Source organism: Halyomorpha halys, unplaced genomic scaffold (genome assembly GCF_000696795.3).
Source record: "Halyomorpha halys isolate HHAL.00 unplaced genomic scaffold, Hhal_1.1 Scaffold596.1, whole genome shotgun sequence".
NCBI classification, from domain to species: domain Eukaryota; kingdom Metazoa; phylum Arthropoda; class Insecta; order Hemiptera; family Pentatomidae; genus Halyomorpha; species Halyomorpha halys.
In genome coordinates, this window is record NW_027106269.1 from 316,370 (window position 1) to 336,005 (window position 19,636).

The 19,636-nt window shown below is 29.3% G+C and overlaps 1 protein-coding gene across 6 annotated transcripts in view; it reads left to right on the top strand.

Annotated features, from left to right (window-relative positions):
• Window positions 1–1,077: 1,077 nt before the first annotated feature.
• Window positions 1,078–19,636, top strand: part of Sap130 (Sin3A-associated protein 130) — a 28,519-nt gene continuing 9,960 nt past the window's right edge. Inside the window, exons 1-12 of one of the 6 annotated variants that reach the window (XR_010842647.1) lie at window positions 1,078–1,508; window positions 1,623–1,746; window positions 1,891–2,002; window positions 6,683–6,772; window positions 7,227–7,338; window positions 7,421–7,497; window positions 8,324–8,451; window positions 9,128–9,280; window positions 12,573–12,675; window positions 14,093–14,272; window positions 16,435–16,572; window positions 18,677–18,784. Coding sequence is in view for 5 of the 6 variants with exons in the window: in XM_014426830.3 (XP_014282316.1) it covers window positions 1,666–1,746; window positions 1,891–2,002; window positions 6,683–6,772; window positions 7,227–7,338; window positions 7,421–7,497; window positions 8,324–8,451; window positions 9,128–9,280; window positions 12,573–12,675; window positions 14,093–14,272; window positions 16,435–16,572; window positions 18,677–18,784 (1,282 nt within the window). In the remaining variant the exon portion in view is untranslated. Of the gene's footprint in view, window positions 1,522–1,622; window positions 1,747–1,890; window positions 2,003–6,682; window positions 6,773–7,226; window positions 7,339–7,420; window positions 7,498–8,323; window positions 8,452–9,127; window positions 9,281–12,572; window positions 12,676–14,092; window positions 14,273–16,434; window positions 16,573–18,676; window positions 18,785–19,636 lie in introns of all 6 variants that reach the window. The other 5 variants (XM_014426832.3, XM_014426830.3, XM_024358964.2 and 2 more) reach the window with 5 other exon arrangements.

Below are 19,636 nucleotides of genomic sequence, written 5' to 3' on the forward strand. Positions count from 1 at the left end.
GGGGAGCTGGAGCTCATCATTGATAGCACTGTTCCTGGCTCTTTGGAGTGAAGTTCCTTTGACTGTTCGCCGAAGGAGGGAATTCTGGAACCTCAGCAGTTTATTGAGAGTGCTCTTGTATAGGTGTCGCAGAAGGGGTGCACCGGAGAGCGCGTGGGTCTTAAGACAGCTTTGTAGAGCTACCACTTAAGCCTGGCCGGAGGAAGGGACTGGAGGCAGGGACCGGAGGCGAGAAGTCCCCGCCGAAAGCAAACGGTGATGTTATATATTGCTCACTCAGGCAGAATATAATGAACTAAGATTATCTAAACTCTCTGTAATACAGTACCTGTATCTTGTATTTTTTTTAGTTCCCCTACCTGGTCATTTCTGACTAAGGGATGAGGGTTATTTAGACATAACCAACTTATTCTATCCATTGTCAGAATCAAGTTTTCAATCCGTGTGGCCGCTATATCGAAATAAAAGTCGATCGTCATCGAATTTAAAGTCAACCCTCTACCCCAGGCCGGATTCGAACTAAGACTGAGGTTACTAAGACCTGCGCTCCAATTCCCTTGGCTACAAACTATCCTCGCCTGTACCTCATTTGTATAGTACATCTAAGATAAGTTTGCACGTGGGTATAACTCATTTTAGACATGCCATACCTTTCAGTCACACCAGGTTACATCTACATAAGAATTAGATGTTTCAAGCAGAGTACCTAAGGGACTGTCTATATGACGATCTCAATAGAGAAAAACTCCTATCTACAGTTTCATTTTAGGAATACTTATATCCACTATAAAATTAAAATAAAAACTTTTTTTTTTAAGCTGTGCCACTATCTAAGCAAACCAGTAATACGTAATAGGAAGGATAAAAATAGAAACAAATAGAAGGTTACTAGATAGACAATACACAAAGATATTAGAATTTGTCAGATACATTTGATAAATACGATTCAGTAATGTAAATACATTTTTTAATTTTAAAGTTCCCGCTGTTTTGATCTCCAGCTGACAAAAGTAAGATTGGATATTTTAGATGCGTTAATAAATAAAAGTACTATAACAGTATTTTAATAATGATGAAGAGTGAAATTACTTAATTTTTTTTGAAAGACTAATTTTTATTTAGGGGTCTGCAAAAGGATTGTTTAAAATTATGATGTTTTGATAAGTGTATGGTTGCGTTGATCATGTAAACAGTGAACATATGTTTGGTTCCGCGGCCAACAGTGGCGACTTATGTTTCAGGTTTTAATATTTTGAGTTGGGTTTAAATCGTCTTTTGGTGTTCTGTATTTATAATGCCTGCAATGTTGATCAGAAATGGATATGTTGCTCATTCAGCACTGTCGATGATGCTTTTTTCGTTTGGTTAAGGAGCATCTGGATATCTCCAGTAAGCTTTAAATTAGCGTCAGTCATCTTTTTGAATATTTAGTGGTTTCAATTCCTTAGCTTATGCTGGGAAATCCATCAAATAGGTTTTGTAATGCCTGAAATTGATTTGTGAAACTTGTAAGTTGCCCTAGTACGTGAATCATATACTCATTAAATGTTTTACTTCACATTTTCAGTTCAATTTTTATTGTTGTAAAGAAAGTATCATCTTTTATTCTTTATTTGTTTTAGGAAAGCTTTTGACTTTGCTTTAATATCCCAAATATATTTTAAAATGGCTGATAATAGGGCAGGTGAAACTCCTGAGATTTCTGCCAGTAATACTATCAAGCCTGAACAAGTTCGAAGTCAAGGGGTAGGAACAATATTTTGTAATGCTATATTTCAGGCTTTTTATTTATTATTTTTTTTTTTTTGGCTTAAAAGGACATTGTTTGAAAATTTATTCCATTCCAAGATTATAATTTTTTTTTTTCCGTTTTCTCATTTATAATTTTAGGGAGCTTTGCTACGAACCATTCCTGGACCAGCAAGATTTGTGATGGCTACACCTGGCCACTCAGCAGCTCTAATCAGTTCTACTACAATACAGACTCAAGTTCTACCTAAAGGTATGTTACATCCTCATCTATATGGTGTTAATAAAAATCTATTTGAATATCTGTTGTGTTTGGCTGATAGCCTTGTCTTGTTAAAAATAAATTATATAGCAACTTATCATTAATTTAATCGAAGCTCTTGGTGTTCTGTTGGTTTATCAATAATTTGAATTGTTGATCATAAACAATAACAGTTTCATTTTCATAGGCATTATATTGGTAGGTTTAGTTTAATAACCTACTTAAAATTTTTTTTTAAACATTTTATTGTAATTCAAATATACAAAATTTTGACAAAACACATAAAAATAAAGTATTGATTATTTATACGTAATTTATTATTTATGTGTATAAAAAAATGTTATACTTCCCAAGTTGTTATTCATGTGTAACTGTGATTTGAAATTTATTTTAACTATTGTTAAGGACTGGTGCCACAATAAGCATTTGGTTGCTATTTTATGGTAAGAAATGTTTGAATTTAATTCTGTAATTAAACAATAAATAAGTACTGGTTTGTCCTGTTACTGTGGTTATGGCATAAGTTACATTTTGGTTACAGATTAATCTAACAATATTCTTTAAACTTGTTGATTCATTGGTTTACCTAGAAATACTATTGATCACAATACACCTGATATATATTTCCTTTCTATTGTATGGCAACAGAAAAAATAAATGAAAACTATTATTTCTTTTCTTATAATTCACTATTTATATTTATCGTTAACTGAATTTCAGTGAGGTTTGATTTTCTTAAATAATAAATAATTTTGTTTGATCCTGTTATTCATCCAGAGGTTAGAGTATGAGCTATGTAGAGGGATTGTATTTCATGAAAACTGTACCTGTAGAACCCTGTAGATTAAGGTTTTGATATAGCTCGGCAAAGAGATGGCATTGATTCTCAGACTAATTGAAGTTTAGGTTGTCATCATTATTCAATTTATTATCATTCTATCTGCCATTTTGATTTCATTAATGAATTTCTTTTAGTTTAATTTCCTAATTTTTTGGTATTACATGATAACAGACTCAATCAATTTGTGTTGCAAATTTCAATAAATCTATCATAAATTGAAAGCTTTCAGTCTTGTTGTGACTCAGGCCAAGTTCTTTGATTAGTTATAAAGTTTTGATTCTTAATTAATTAAAAATATGTTTATTTCAAATATGTATTTCTCTCTATTTAAAAATTAAGTGTAATTATTCAATAATTTTGATTAGTTTATTCTCCTTGATTATTTATACTTTATAGGGCTGGATGTTTTACAGTAACATAAGTTTATATAAACTATAGTCTTGTTTACAACAGTTAAAAATTGCTCTTCTTCTGTGATTGTTCTTTTTTTGTTTAACTTTCACCCATAACTGTGATTGTAACTCTAAAGCTATTTCTGTTACCTATAATCTAGATATTTTTAGAAAGTTGTTTTTTTAATAAAACTATGTGGGTGTGGACACACACACCCTATTGTTTTATTTACAAAATATTCTCTTCTAAAAATATCATTGAATTATGTTTTACAGAAACCTAATCCACTGATTATAAAAAGACCTAGAAACTGATAATAGAACTGAATTTTAATGATGACATAACACTAAATAATAAATTTTGTATGCTTTATGTTGCATTTAATTATTATTTTTCAGTTTCTATTCCACTAGTTTCCATCTTTAGAATATAAAGCCAGTTGTGGAAACTTTGGGTAGCTAGTTATACTATTGTAACTATAATTAAATGAAGAACAAATTTGGTTATTAGAAATGTTTCTTGAAATAATAATAAATTAATTTTAAATTTTACAAATCATGAGAGTAACTATTTTTTAATTTATCGTCATTTTGTATAATTTACAATATTGTTGTGGCTTAGACAATAACTCTACCTCATTATTAACTTGTTACTACAATTATTAATAATTAATTTATATAATCTAAGTACATTTCCAGAATCTCTTTACTCTTTGGAAATTAAGTACTTGCAATTACTAATATAAGTGCAAATTAGCAGTTCATTATGAAGTGTTTCCCTAATTACAAAATATTATTCAACAATAATAATAATTCATAAAATGAATTACCTTTAAGTGTATTTTTGTATTGGCTAAGTACCGTTGTAAGAGGTTTAAATGAATATGGAAAATATGCATTACAATTGTGTGAAATTACAGCTTTATGTTTAAGTATCTATGTGAAATGGCTTTGTTATAATTAATTTAATTTCCAATTTCACTTATGTTTTGTTAATGGATTTATATGGGTCTCCGGATATGCCCATGTAATTTTTAGCCATTTTAAAATATTCTTTTCTTAGAAAAATAAATTAAAAATACTGTATAAGAATATCAAATATATTGAAACAACCTTAGAGAAAACATTCAGTACAAAAACACTGAGTCGAACTTAAGATTTCAACCTCTATGTATCGGATAAATCTCAGCACCCAGTTAGCATTGAAGGCCTGAGTGATGGACAGTGTTATTTCACTCACAGAGTATTTTTACTTGTTGTTGTACAGTTTTCTTTAATTATGATTACTTCATTTGTGCTTTGCATAAAATAATTTAGTAGAAAATGTGAGTTTTAAAAGACCAAAAAAATTCTGACAGTGAAAGGGTAAACTGGTTTAAATTATGTTTAAAGGGATTTTTGAGAAGTGATCCATATAAGTTATTCTACAAAACGACAGTGTGTGAGGAAGCACCATTAAAAAAAAATGGATTTACTACTGCAAGAGGAAAGACTGAAAAACTTCAATAATATCAAATTGGCACCACTATATAAACAAATTAAGCAACTCACAAATCTAAAAAAGAAGGACTTAATTAAGGATTGATTATATTATATACCACCTATACACCATTGTTGTTTTAAAAACCACCAACATACACAAACTTGTGAAGATTGAATTATTAAGATTATAAAAATCAAGCATTATAGTGTTCAGCGATTAAGAAAGATATAATGCTTGATTTTTATAATCTTAATAATATAAGGCTATTATTACGTATAATAGCCTTATATTATTAAGATTATAAAAATATTAATTTGATGTAAAAATAATTTAACAAATAATAAATTTGAATATTTTTTTTTAGTTAGTTAAAGAGCATACATTTATTTATATTCCTAGGTAAATTTACTTTTTCTATTGACTTCTGCCATCAAAAGAACTAGAAATATCATTTCTGTGATTTTGAAAGTCCAGTTAGTCCATATATGGCCATCGAACACATTATTTCTTAAATAATGTTTATTATGTTAATTGGGAAGATAAAACTGACTCCTTTAGAAACCAGAAAACATTATTCTACTATGTTATCTGTTACCTATATTTTAAATTTAATCCAATACGAACCCTTCAATATCTTGATTTGAACATAAAAAGACTTAGCTGCATTCATAATAAATGGCTCATACATGATTTATAAACATCTTATCTTAGTAATAAGCTATAACAGAAAAAAAGTTCTCCACTTGCCATTGTCTTAGCAACTTCACACATTTTGACTTCACAAAATTTTTAATGATAAGTGTGATCAGTTAATGATAAAAAACACTTTATATTTTTGTATATTGGTTTGACAATAAAAGTTGGATGTTAAAAAAAAAAAAAATAGTGTAAAAACGTTAGTTTATAATTAAATCAGAGGGAAAGAGAAAAATTATACTGTTTTAAAAGTTATTTTGTATTTTATGGGTTAGTAAAAAATAAAACCTTAATATCTATGATTCATTTCTTTCTGCGTTCTTGCCAAAGATAGGTTTAGAAAACATGATATTAACATTTAGATGCCTACTAAATGTTGGATAATTAATATTAGTTCATGACTATAAATTACTATTTGTTCATGACATTTGGTTATTGACCAGTGTAAACTGTAGGTGTTAAAATTTTATTAACATTTTTGTTAGAAATAGCTATATTACTAAAATTTTACCATTGTCCGGTGTAACTAGTGGGCATTAAAATGTTAATAATAAAAATGATATTAATATTTTCCTAATAAAAATGTTGCTATTAATATTTGTAAGAAGTGTTAATGTACCTTAAGAGCTATTATGTTTAATCGGATTAACTATTTTTGTTGTTTTTTTTCCAAAAAATAATCGACTTCTACACTATATTCAAGATTATTGGTGGTGTATAAGAAGGTTCTTTATATCAGTTTCACTTGCGGTTTAGCAGAACACAGTCTTGGAGATGTCAGTTAAATATACCCTCACATTAATATTGCATATTTTGTAGGAAAGTCCATGGGGTTCCTTCCTTTTCTGATTTTGTTATGAGAGTTTGCCCAAGATTTTAATTTTTTTGTTTTGATTGTTTTGTTTTTAATATTAAATTCTTTGTTTCACAAAAACTTTACACACAAATTCAGATTTTATTTAATTAAGATAAATTAGATTTTATAGATTTTTTTTTGGAGAGCTAAGACTAGGCTTATGTCATTGGCATATCATCCAGAGAATCACTTAAGATATCTTCTCTGATTCTATACATTTTATTTTATGTATTGTAGTATTAATTATAAGCAGGTTTGTTAATTATGTTTATCAAGTTGAAATGTGAACTATTTTAAGAGAACATGAGTGAGTGCCTTGAGTAAAGTGTCATGGAAATATTTTTTTTATATAGTTGAAATGAAAAAAACATCAAAGAAACAGTTGATTTTTTTTTCTTTCCAGTTTCTGGTCAAGTAGGTGGAACTAGTGTCAGTAGAATAAATACAGTTCCCATCCAAGCGACCACAACAACTGGCTATCATGTTCCCAGAGGTAACCTTAGACTTAGTATTCTTATCACATACCTATTTACTGATTATTTCTGCCAGTTCAGACATTTATTGTTACCTTTTAAAAATTGCTGTGGGATTAATGGAATTTGTATTTTTTGTTTTTCTTTTCTTTTCTTTTTTTTTTTTGATAAATTTTTTCATTAGTATTATATACAAGAAGGAAAATATCTTATTTTTAGCTATTAACTTTTTATCTAATTTAGGCTAAAATTTAGCGATTCAATCATAAGTTTAAATAAATATTTTTATTACAAAAATATCAAAATTAGCTTTATTCTCAATATTTTTACACCACAATCTTCTTATTTGTGCTATTATATTTTTGATTGTTACTTTGCAATGTAGTTAGAATATAGATTTCATTGTTAATTATTTCTGCATAGTAATATTGTTTATTAGGAACAGTTTTGTGATGCCTACTTGTATATTCACAGGTGCAGCTGCTGTTGCTAATATATCAGTTCCGAGATCTTCTGTTGCTACACCCATTATTCGGGGTCCAACTACCTTGCAGACAATAGGAGTTGCTCAGCATTCTTTATCTTCGTGTGTATACATTTCTTCTTATAATAATAATTTTAATAGGTCTCATAAACTTACTAAATTAACAGTATAAATATATTTGTAGATCAGCTACTAATACTGGACGATCAGTTGTTGGAGTCACTTGTTTATCTGGACAACAAAGGCCATCCCCCATTCCAGGTAGTTTCTTTATTCCTTTAATGTTTGTTTTGCGTTACATGTATAGTATTTTTTCAAATTATTCAGTCCAATTTTTGCCTACAAAAATATTACAAGTCATACTTTGCTGTGTTTTGAAGAGTTGTTATAACATCTATGTATTATGACAAATTTTGTCTTTTTTAGATCAAAGAATAAAACACCAATCAATGAAATTAATAAGTAGAAATTATGTCTGTTAAGTACATTTGATTTTTATTTATATCCTCCCATTTAATAAAATATATCCATTCAGCCTCAATGTTCTTTATTGATTCACTTAAAATATCCACCCTTTTAGCCTACTCAGTCATTCTTAAGGACAATCTTAGCTTAAATTTTAAAGCCTCATATTAGTCATTTAAAAATGTTGCAGGCTATTCTGCCCATATCTAATTAATATAGTGGAATTAAATTATGTTTGTCTACTATTCTACTTGATATTAATCTGTTATTAGCAATTTTTGTGTTTACTTTTAAAGATTTTATTAATTGGTAGTGAATATTATATACTGATTACATTTAATTTAACTGATTTGGAGATCCATGGTAGAGCAGGAAAGTAAATTTATGTGTAACCACATTTTAGGTTGGACTTAAATTACTTTAGAACTTGTAAACTAATTTAGATTCAAAATCTTGTTTTTACCAATTCTTTATCTTAGGTCGTCGGTAAAAGAATAAAAATTTAGGAAATGTGTAAGTAGGTCTTTTATAATCATCTTAAAATGTATAATTATTTTATCCCTATTTATTGTGTATGTTGACACTTTTTTATGATAAATATTTTGATGATTATTTTGGACAGTTGGAGCTCGCTTAGTCAGTAGTCATCAAATGAGGCCTTTGAGTGAAGTTCAAGCTCGACCCGTACTTGTTCATACTGCTGCAACAACCCATAAACAAGTTACTCTTACACAGCAAGCACAAGTTCAGGTTATTGATTTTTTTATAGTTAACTTTTATATGTATTAAATTATTTAGGGAGCGCGGTAGCCATGTGGTAAAATGCGTGGCTGCTAACTCTAAGGACCCGAGTTTGAATCCGGCTGGGCAGAAAATTGTTTTCTGTTACACTGTAGCCATGAGTCAACTCCTGTGGGTTCTGGAGCCCTTCTGGGGTCCACTCAGTCTCTTAAATTGGGTACCCTTAGTTGGGTAAAAATCTGACTATTGAGTGTAATTCTGACCAAATCACCTTCTTGCACAACCGTTGGTTTAGTAACAGTACTTCTTTACAAAGTACTGAACCCCTGACCCTTCATAGGTTTTAGTGGTATTTTTTTTTTGCATGCTCATGATTACTATTACTATTTAATTTTATTGTTACTTTCTCTTTTACTCAGCATTTACTAGCTTTTGTTATTCTGTTTATTTTATATTGAATATGGAGTTTTGTGTACATTGTATTAATTTCAGCTCCTGTATAACCAGTATTTTTTTAAATTTTCAATACTTCATTAGTGTTATTTCTTAAACACTGAATTTTAATTTGTAATTTTGGTCTAGTCTACTGATAACTTGATTATTCTGATGTTTATTATTCTTTTTTATACTAGTTTCCATGTTAAATGTATATATCATTGCATTTATGTTTTCAATATCATTTTAGATGGGTGGAACAGTAAAGAGTTATTCCAATGCAACGCGGCATCCTAATGCTCCCTCTTTATCCAGAATAACACCAACCCGTTCTCCTGGCATGGTATCACTTCCAACAGCTGTTCTTTTGCCTTCACAACCAATGAAGCAACCTCAACATAAGGTCAGCTCTGAGTATAACAAGTTTTTCAATTAAATTTTTATTGTATTATTCTATTTAATTGTTGGCATTAAAACTGTCACAGAACTGTTAGTGATTATTTTGATTAGTTAAAAATACAATATTAAAGTATAATACTTAAACAATGCGGCTATATGGAAGTTTAGTCAGCTGATAGCTTTACTACAACTTATTTATATTATAAATAATCCTAAGAACCCCTGCTTTATGTCTGATAACCATCACATTTTTAATGATCGAGTACATTTCATTGGATGTTCAAACCCTGCTTAGGTATAGGTAAAATATAGTTACAATATGAAGCTATGTTTGTATGTTTGTCTTAACTCTTTCTCAGAAGTGTAGTAAGATACCATCATTGGGTCTGTTTCTCTAGCTTAGCTCCTGAAGTGAGTCAGTGAATCAATCTGTGCTTTAATTAAATGTTTTCTATGATTCCTGGTCACTATTCTAGTTCTTTTAACATTTATTCCCCTTACTATACTTCGTTACAATAGGTAAATTTAATGATTTGATTGATTATTACAAAGAACTATTAGAATTTCAATGAGCAAGGCAAACTGACTTGACAAATTTTATTTTATGTATTTTGACAAAGGAATTAAAGGTTAGGCTACAGGTAATTGAGCAGTTTTAGTTATAGTAGGAGGGTCAAGATTTTTTCTGCGGATCAGCGATGATATTAAAGCCAACTCCAGGTCTGGTTCAAACTGATGCTACTTCAGACTCAAGCAGGTCAAGTAAAGGGTTTTACCCTAACCTGCTTAGTTACCTGAAGTTATATTCTAACTCTAGTCTATTGTAAAGTAGATATTGTATCATTTATTAAAAGATATCCATTTTTTAATTTGGTGCTTTGGACTAAGAATATAAGTGGAGTTAAAAAAATTACCTTTTAATATTAGAAATATAAGTAAAAATAAATATACTTATTTATAACCAAGCAAGTATCTCTTCTTTAGACAAATATTTATGTTCCATTTTAGTTAATAGAAAAATGTTAAGAACCTGATTTTATTTGCTCTTAAATTCTAGGCTCTTACTTTTTTATAATGGCTGTTGCAAACTACTGTTCTGCCTTCATAAATTTTTAATAGTTTTCTGATTGCAATTACAATGAAACACTGCTCCCTTGATATTTTTGGTTCTTGGAATCAGAGCTTCAAGTTTTTACTAAATTTTAGTGATCTGCACCTGTTTTAACTTTCTTTTTTTTTTCCTAGGACTTGCAATAAGTAGGATTCCCAGTAAAACATTCTAGCCATTGGATTGCAACAGCTGCTTGCTGTGTTAATAATGTAACTAAGGTCTAGTAGTGCTATCTGTTGACATAATAAGTAGACAAACGTAACCTTTTACACAATATCTCAGTTAGATCTGTACCTATTTTAGTTTAATTCAATGAAAATATGTTTTTGTAACAAGTTTTTTGAAAAAATATATTAACTATGATAATACATAATGTTTGAAAAATTATATTAGTGCTAGCTGTTACTTGCATCCAGAGAAAAGAAAGTAGGTATTGCCAACATTGCCAAACTACATGTGTATATAGCAGTGCCTGAGGTTATGTATTGTTGATGTTGATTATGTGCTTGTTTTTAAACAGTTAAGATGTAACATTACTCATGAAGGAATGGTTTCACCTTTGTTGAACTCATACCCTACTTCTCCCTTATTAAAGTGTGGAACATTTATCTTTTACATTACAATTAACTTACTGGAATGCTACATTCATTTTTTATTTATTGTCAGTAATTTTAGTAGCAATTGCACTCTGAAATTTTAAGGAATATTAGTTACAAATCTTTTGCAATATGTCAGTTGGTTGGTATCACAATTTTAGTTTACATTTTGGAAATATTGAAATGATTTTTATCATCATATAACTAGATACACTAATTGTTGGAGGTAAGAGTGAAGCCCTTTACTTCTCAATATTAAAAATCACAACCAAGGTTCAATAATTGTTTGAAAATTTTGTAAACCTTTCTATTCAGTGTTCTAATACTCTAAAAAAATATAATTTGAAATTGTTATTTATTCAGTTAATTTAAAATAGTCTTTTAAAAGACTTGATTCTATAAATATTAATGTTGGTCTATGAAAAATGGCAAAAAAAAAAAATTTACAATTCAATTGGTATGAACTTGAAAAAAGATTTTTTTTTTCTAGTGTAAAATAACAGTGTTAGTGACAAAATTGTAATTATTTTTGATTACTTGTATTTATACCATAAAAAAAATCATTGAAATTATACTGAAGTTAGCAAATATATGGCTTATTGAACTTTTTACTCTTAAAAGTGTTGTTAAAGTAATAAACAAACATTGTAATGAACATACAATTTAATAAAAGAGTAACTAAAAGATATGCAACAAAAACACAAAAATAATAAATGTGAATATTTAATTTTAACATTTTAATACAACAATTAATATCAAACTTTCATTTATTTTCATTTAATCAGTATAGATTCTCAAATCTAGCAATTGCAAAGTATTTCCAGGTCATCTAGTTGTCAACATAAGAAATAACATTTGCTAGTTGTTCTCTGGGTTACAGAAACTGGAAGTAGAACAGCTGTTTTATCATATGATTAAATGATGCCATAAACATATCTAATAATATTGGAAGCAGTTAGTGACATGACCATATGGATTCTACTATAAATAAAAAGTGTTTATCATTTAAATTTAAATAAAATTATTATGACTTCATTGTTTGGTACTAATATCATAAAATAGTTATTTTAGTTTAGCTTTCATTTTGTGGCCATTTTTTGTTTTTTGACATAATATAACTTATACAGATTATTTATTTTATGCCATCAAACAAAAAATTGCCACATACATACACTTTATTATTTTAGTGTTTTTGCTACATACATTTTAGTTACTCTTTTATAAATAAAGTAAATATAAATTGTACAGTTAATATCTGTTTATACAGATAATTATTTATTCTGTTACTGTAGGCGTGAAGTGAACCCTATGGGTTTTTGAGCCCTCTGGGGTCCACCCAGCCTTAAAGTGGGTACCCTTAATTGGGGAAAATCTAGTGGTCGAGCATGATTCTGTGCAAATCACTTCCTTGCACAACAGTTGGTCTAGTAACAGTACTTCATTACAAAGTATTGAACCTCTGATCCTTCATAGGTTATAGTGGTACAGATTATATCGGTATATAATTAATTTAATTTAATGTATGTTAGTTTAATGTATTAATTTCTTTAATTTAATGTAAGTTAATTAATTGCTTTATTCATTTCTAGGTTATCACACAACAAAGTCATGGGACAACGGGAGTACAATTACCATCAGTTGCTTCCAGTTCTGTGCCACAGACAATTGCTATCGGTGCTGTTAACAGACCAGGTATTTTATTAAATAATCATACTTGATTAATTAAAATTTTGTCAGATAATTCTAACTATGGAGATAGACTCTTAAATATTTGTTTAAAATAATAACTTGTTTGTCATCAGGGCTGCTATCAAGGAAAAAATAAATAGCTGAAAAACTTTTTTTTTTCTTAACCATAGCCATGGCAAATCATCTATGTTTAATATGTTTTATATTTAATTCCTTATAATTAAATTTATGGTTTATTATATTACTTAGAAGGTATATGGTGGAATCAAATTGAATTCACAATTGATAAATGATTTCTAGTGTTAAAAGTTAATTAATTGGATAGGATTGGAAGATTCTAAACACAGAGCATTGGTTCTCCAACATACTGGTAAATAACTTTCCAGTCCATAGTTAACACTCCAATCTGGCATCATTAGGTCAGAAAACATAATATCACTTATACTCAGATAAAATGAAGTACAATTCACACCAACAATCGACACATCAACTAGAGACAGTTAATCACTCCAAGACATCCAGAGAGTATGTGTTTAAATATCTTGGAGTGCTGTATTGTCTCTATTTGATACGAGAAATATTGCATTTTATATGATTTCTGTCTGAAAGGTTCACTGGCGGGTCGTTAACTGGTATTTTATCAAGGCTTTCTATTCTGAATTTTCTAATTTTATCCTAATAGTTAAAAATTTAAATAATTAGAAAAAATATATTATATTTGGATCTCTATGAAAATTGTCCGTATGTCAATCAGCATATTTAAACCAAAAATGATCAGTTAACAAGGTTCTTTCTTCTGATTTTATAACTGTCTTAAAGTATGTATTCTACGAGAGTTCTACTATTTATTATTATCAGATTGGATGAAGGTAAGTCAAGACCCTAATAAATCTGATGGTTATTGGAATCTCCTATTATTTTACTTTTTTCTTAGGATTTCCGATGTGTTATTAGCTTAATGAATGGTTTGTTCGATTCCAATAAAAAAGAATTACCTTAAGTATCATGAAGATCAAAGTAATTATACTTGTTCGACAATGATAATCACTGATTTAATGTAATAATTACTTTTTGGATTGATAGAAACACATTAATTTTAATCCTTAGAAACATATCTTGAAATATTGAAAACTTTTCTGTGCTCTTTAACAAACATTTGTGTTTGTATTATGTTATTAGATAAATAAACTATTTCTCATTCACAATGTTTTTGTAATCATATTTTCTTTAATTAAAATTCTGTTCGATCTATTGGACTGAAATCATTGTTTCATTTAGATTTGTTAATAAGTCTTTATAACTATGTTTAGCTGTCTGTATCTAATTATATTTTCTTGGCAATTCGGAGAAGACGAAACATAATTTCATCAGCACTAACAAAAAGTTTTTTTATGTAGGACATAGTTACCGTTTGAATCAGTGGATGTTGTTACAGTTGTGATCGGAAGTGGAACAGCCGGTGCCCCTGTTAGACCTGCTGCTAAACCTGCCGCTACAACCCCAACAGATACTAGTCAGCAGCTATATATTCAAGGAGGACGGAATACCTTTCTCCTTAGGGAACCTGCAAGGCCTAAGGAGACTGAACCGTCAAGCCTAAGTAAATTATCTTTATAATGATTTTTATTAAAAATTTTTATTTGTTTATTTTATATTGATTTTCACAACTTATTCTTTTATTCTTCACCAAAGTAAATCATTTTTTAATACTTCAAGTTCAACACCACAATTGTTCTTGAGAGCTCTGACTATTTGGCCACTATGGTTCCTAATATTAATTTTTTTAGGTGAAAAAATTCCATCACGAATCCACAAGAAAAAAAAAGAAGCTATTTCACCCCAATTTTTTATTACCTTAATGAAAACTAAACAGTTATGAGTCAAAATTGATGACTGCCTATCGTGGTAAGGAGAAATAAAAATTGACGGCTATTCTAGAAGTTACAAAATCAAATTATTTTTATTTTTTTTCTAGTAAAGAAAACATTTGTGTTATTTTCTATAGGAAAAAAGGATCAGTTTTTACTTGAACTATACAAATTATACAGTATATGTTATTAAAAGTTGAATTAGGAAGTATTTAAAATACACACCCCCTAAAGTTTATTTTATCCAAGATAAACCTTAAATTTTTGCTCCATATCATTAAACTTTCCTACAAAAGTAAAAAAAACAAAACAAACTTCGTAGCACATTATTTAAAATTGAGTAAATATTAGCTAAAAATTTGAGCTCTAATAGAACGTTTTATGTTAAATAATTCTTGAGGTAGTGTCTCAATAAGCAACCTTTTTTCCAAATAATGAAAAATCTATTTTGAATTAATTTTGTCAAATATCATTGAACTGCTGCTCCTACATAGATTAACATTATCTGCTACGTTACAGTATATTCAACTAGCGGTAATTTAGATGCTGATAGGCATTTGTACGTCTGATAAATTCTGAGGTATAGTTTTTCATAAACCATAAGGTTTGTTTCGAACAATAAGAAATAAACATTTTGCAAATGTATTTTTGGCAAATATCTTGGAAACTCTGCTGCTACTCCTCAATTGAAAGAAGTAGTAGCAGAGTTTCCATAGTAGTAGCAGAGTCATCTTTATGTCATTCATCGGAGTAGTAGTTTCCCTGACATTTGTCAAAATAAATTCTCTTAAGTATTGATTTTTGGTTATTTGAAAAAAATATTGCGTTGTTAAAAACAAACCTTGGAACTATTGAATGTAAATGGTTCTATTAGAGCTAATGTACTTTTATTTTAAATGATGTTCTGCTAAGTTCTTTAGTATTGTTAAAGATATGGTGGTGAAAGATATGGGGCTCCGAATGAAAAATTAATTTTATGTAATGTTTTGAAAAATGACTATACTTTAAATGATGTTCTACTAAGTATTTTTATTGTTGTAGGTAGTTTTAAAGAGCTCTAAATGAAAAATCAATTTTTTGTAATATTTTGAAACAGCCATAATTTTTTATTTCCCACTACTATTTTTACAGTCATCAATTTAGATAAGTAATAATACATAATTTTCATTAAAGTAATCTTAAATTGGGGTGAAATGACTACCTTTTTTCTCCTGGGCTCTTAGATTCTATCTACTTATGGGTATTTCATCATTTTAGCTACCTAAGGATACAACATGTCTATGTACACTTAATGAACTAATTTCACTCATAAATATGAAAGAAATTGCAAAAAAGTCCTCAATTACTTAGAGATAAAAAAAAGTTTGTGTGCATCCACTAAAATATTTCCATTTATAAACATGAACTAATTTAAGACAGCAAATTGTCTATGTAACATTATGTTAACTATTCTAACTTATAAATATAACTTTTCGCTTATAAGACCTATAAATATTGAACAGTAATGATAATAGAAAGCCTTATTCAAAGACCATGAGCAATAGCTTATTCATTTTATTTTATCTGGTTGCTGCTGTAACCTTTAGTTGGTTACATCACATGCTGGTACTGTATTTTAAGGTTAATTGATCTTTAATACTTTGTGGTTCACTTTGTCTTAGTAATAATTCCTTGCCTTGTTCTTAAAGCTCTATATTATCTTTTTTTTTCCCAATGTAAGTACATAGAATATATGATCACTCAATATTGATGGGGGCTTGTCGAGCAGAAAAAGATTTTCACTCTTCAATTCACTTCTACCATACAATGGTGGTCCTTGTCTCTCCCTCACTTACACCTTTTCAGTATCACTTTACTATGTAATTAAATTAATCTTATCATTAAATCTTTTCAGATGCAAGTTCTGTAAATTGTAGTGCACCCACAACTGCAACAGGTGTAAACACTATTTATACTCTTCCAGGAGCTGGTTATTTTGATAGCGGTGCATCAAGACCTCTTGTTACTCTGGCTCCAGCTAGAACAAACCAAGGTAAATTATATAACTGTCATAATAGATCGCTGTTCAAGATTTACTCACATACACTTGACCAAAAATTGAAGTTTTTTCCTAATTTCTTGAAAAACACATGATAAATTAATGAAAATTCAATGTGTTTTTGTCACTCTCTTGATTTGAAGCATCAACATCTTGATTGTCAACATGATTTGAAGTTAGGGCTCTACCACTCTATTATTTGAAGTCTCCCCTCCCACCTTTCAACATGTGTGGACCTGTCATTTGTTTTTTTACTGAATGAAACAATTGAATTTACAGTATAGTTTCATATTTTGTAAAATTTAAATCTTGTTTTTTTGAGTCAGTTTAGTTAAAATGAGCTCTAGAAAGAACAGATATCTTCTGCCCTTAAGATATAAAGATATCTGCTTCAGAAAGTGTGGTTTTGTTAAGTAAACCGAAAATACAAATCAGCCATCAAAGCTGAGAAAACCAGCAAATCTTATTCTGCTTGGCTCAGGATTTGTGCTTTCACCTTATTGTGGTGAGTTAAGCTTTGAGGATTTCGTTCATGTTGATGATGACATAGGTGTACATGGTGGTCTAACCGATTCTAAAATATTTGCCTCTCAAGGTGAGGAAGAGGAAGATAATAAAGAATAACCACCAACTCGCATCAAATAATACAGGGCAAACATATCTTTCTATTCCTTATGCCCTCAGGATGAGCACTAATGCCAGTTTCTTTTCAGACCTCATCATCATTGAAAATTCACAAGACAATACTAGGTGCTAGTAAATTACTCAGAAGAAAATTTTGGTCTTCTTTTCAATATGAACCTTTATCTGCAGTATTTTTTCGTCTTTTCAAGGATCATATTGTATAAATTCCCTTTTATTTGAATTTTTCCATCCTGTCTCTAGATTACTTCAACTCTTATTATTTTGAACTTTTTGTCTGGTCTCATCAGTTACATATTATAGAGAGTAAACAGTACATATTTTATTTCATAAAGATAAGTGAGATTTTTGTGGATTTAATTACTTATATGTTTGCAAGGTCTATGTTTTATTAATCTGTGAACTTAGTTTTTGTTTTTTGCTTTTATATTGAAAATCTTACCACATTTCCTTAATGACTTGATTTATATTAGAGCTAAACACTGATAGTTATAATAAATTAACAGAATGGCATAAGCCTAAAAAAGAAGTCTCTTTCATTGTCTCTATCATCATATCAGGGAGGGACACCAAATGAATAGCTAAGATATGGATTCAAGTGTTAAAAAAATGTTTTTCTTGAGAATTAATTAAAAAATAAACTGTATTTTTTTCTCTACTCATTCCCAAACAAGAACCCCTGTCGGGTGGGTGTGTACTTGCTTATAGACAGTCTTCTATTGTTGTGGGTTATGTTATGCGCTATTATTATTACTGATTTATTTTTATCACAGCTATCAACTTATATTTACTCTGGAGATAAATAACAATCTCTCAATGGATTCTTTTCAGCCGTGATAGGGACCTAAATAAATAAAAAATAATCTTTCCACATTAATCTTCACCATTTCTAACTCAACCCATTTTCACAATTCTTCCCATGTTCCTTTTAATCTCAACCATTTAAGTATATTTTTTAGGGAAATAAGGTATAAGGTAACCTCAACCCCCAAAAAGATCCTTAATATAGAGTTCTTTTTGATGAGCCAACCAATGATTATCAATTGTTTATATTAGTCTATAAATTGTGAAAATATAAAAAAAAAGACTATCAAGCTTTGTTTACACGCCAGTATTAGTTGTTAGCAATTGGTTTTCATTTCCCACTTTTTCATGTATTTTTTTATGTTAATTGAATAAAAAAATCACATTGGACTTTTCTTTATGTGCACAAGATTTCATTTACATCTTTGGGATAAAAATTTGGAAGTAAGATTTGGAAATAGATTATTTTATTTTTGTTTATCATTTATCAATAACCTGAGGTTCTATTCTAATGTATATTAAAGTTTTTCCATTGTGCCTGTGTCATAGTGTTAATAAATGTTATTGAATATGAAGTGTAATATTGTTATTACATTATAGTAATTATGTTCTTTAAATTAGTATTAGTATTGCTTTTTTTTTTTTTTAATAGGAGTTGCAACTACTACACCACAAATGATGTTGAACTCTTCAGTCATGGTGGTTGAACAACCAAGAATTCATACCCTTGTGCCATCAACTTCATCCGATTGTTCTCAAGGTAATATTTGATGGGATATATTCAGTAATTCTTCAGGTTATCTCCTATGATTCTTAAACTTCCTTTAACCTGGCAAATATTTTTTTTTTTTTGTATTCATAAGTGTGTACTTCATTAATTATAATTCGGGCTGTATATATATACAATTGGGAAAGGGAAGTAAATTATGTATAGGGTTGTAAAGTAAGTTCGTAGTTTTTTCAATATTTCCATTTAACCATCTCTGTGTTTATAAAATCATGTTTACTTGGTCACATGATATTCATTCTAAAAAACGATTAGTTAAGATGCTTTTATGCATCAGTTTCAACCGAGATTCCTTATCTTTAAGTGGTATTTTGCTTGCTCAAAATAGAAGAGAAAAAAATTCATTTTCGTCATTTAATGATTTTTTATTTCCAAAAAGGAAAATTCGCTGCACAGACGGTTAACAAAATTTGCAGTGTGTATGGCAATGATGCCTTAGGAAAAAGCACCGTCCATAAGTGGTTTGCTCGGTTCAGAAACTGAAATTTTGACTTGGAAGATGCTAAGCGCTCAGGTCATCATTCAACTGTTAATGATGACCAAATTCAAGCATTGGTCTCAGACAACCCTCACTCTATGTCATGGAATATTGCAGTAACACTTAATATATCTCATGCAAGTATCTCAAATCATTTGTGTCTCATAATCGCAAAGGCATAGTTTTCTATCACGATATCGCCCATCCTCATGTGTCTTTGTATACCTGGCAGAAATTATTAGACTTTGGCTGGGATGTGATCCTCCACCCACCCTATTCACCAGACCTTGCCCCAACAGATTTTCACTCATTTTGGACCCTTCAAAACTCTCTACATTTTAATTCGC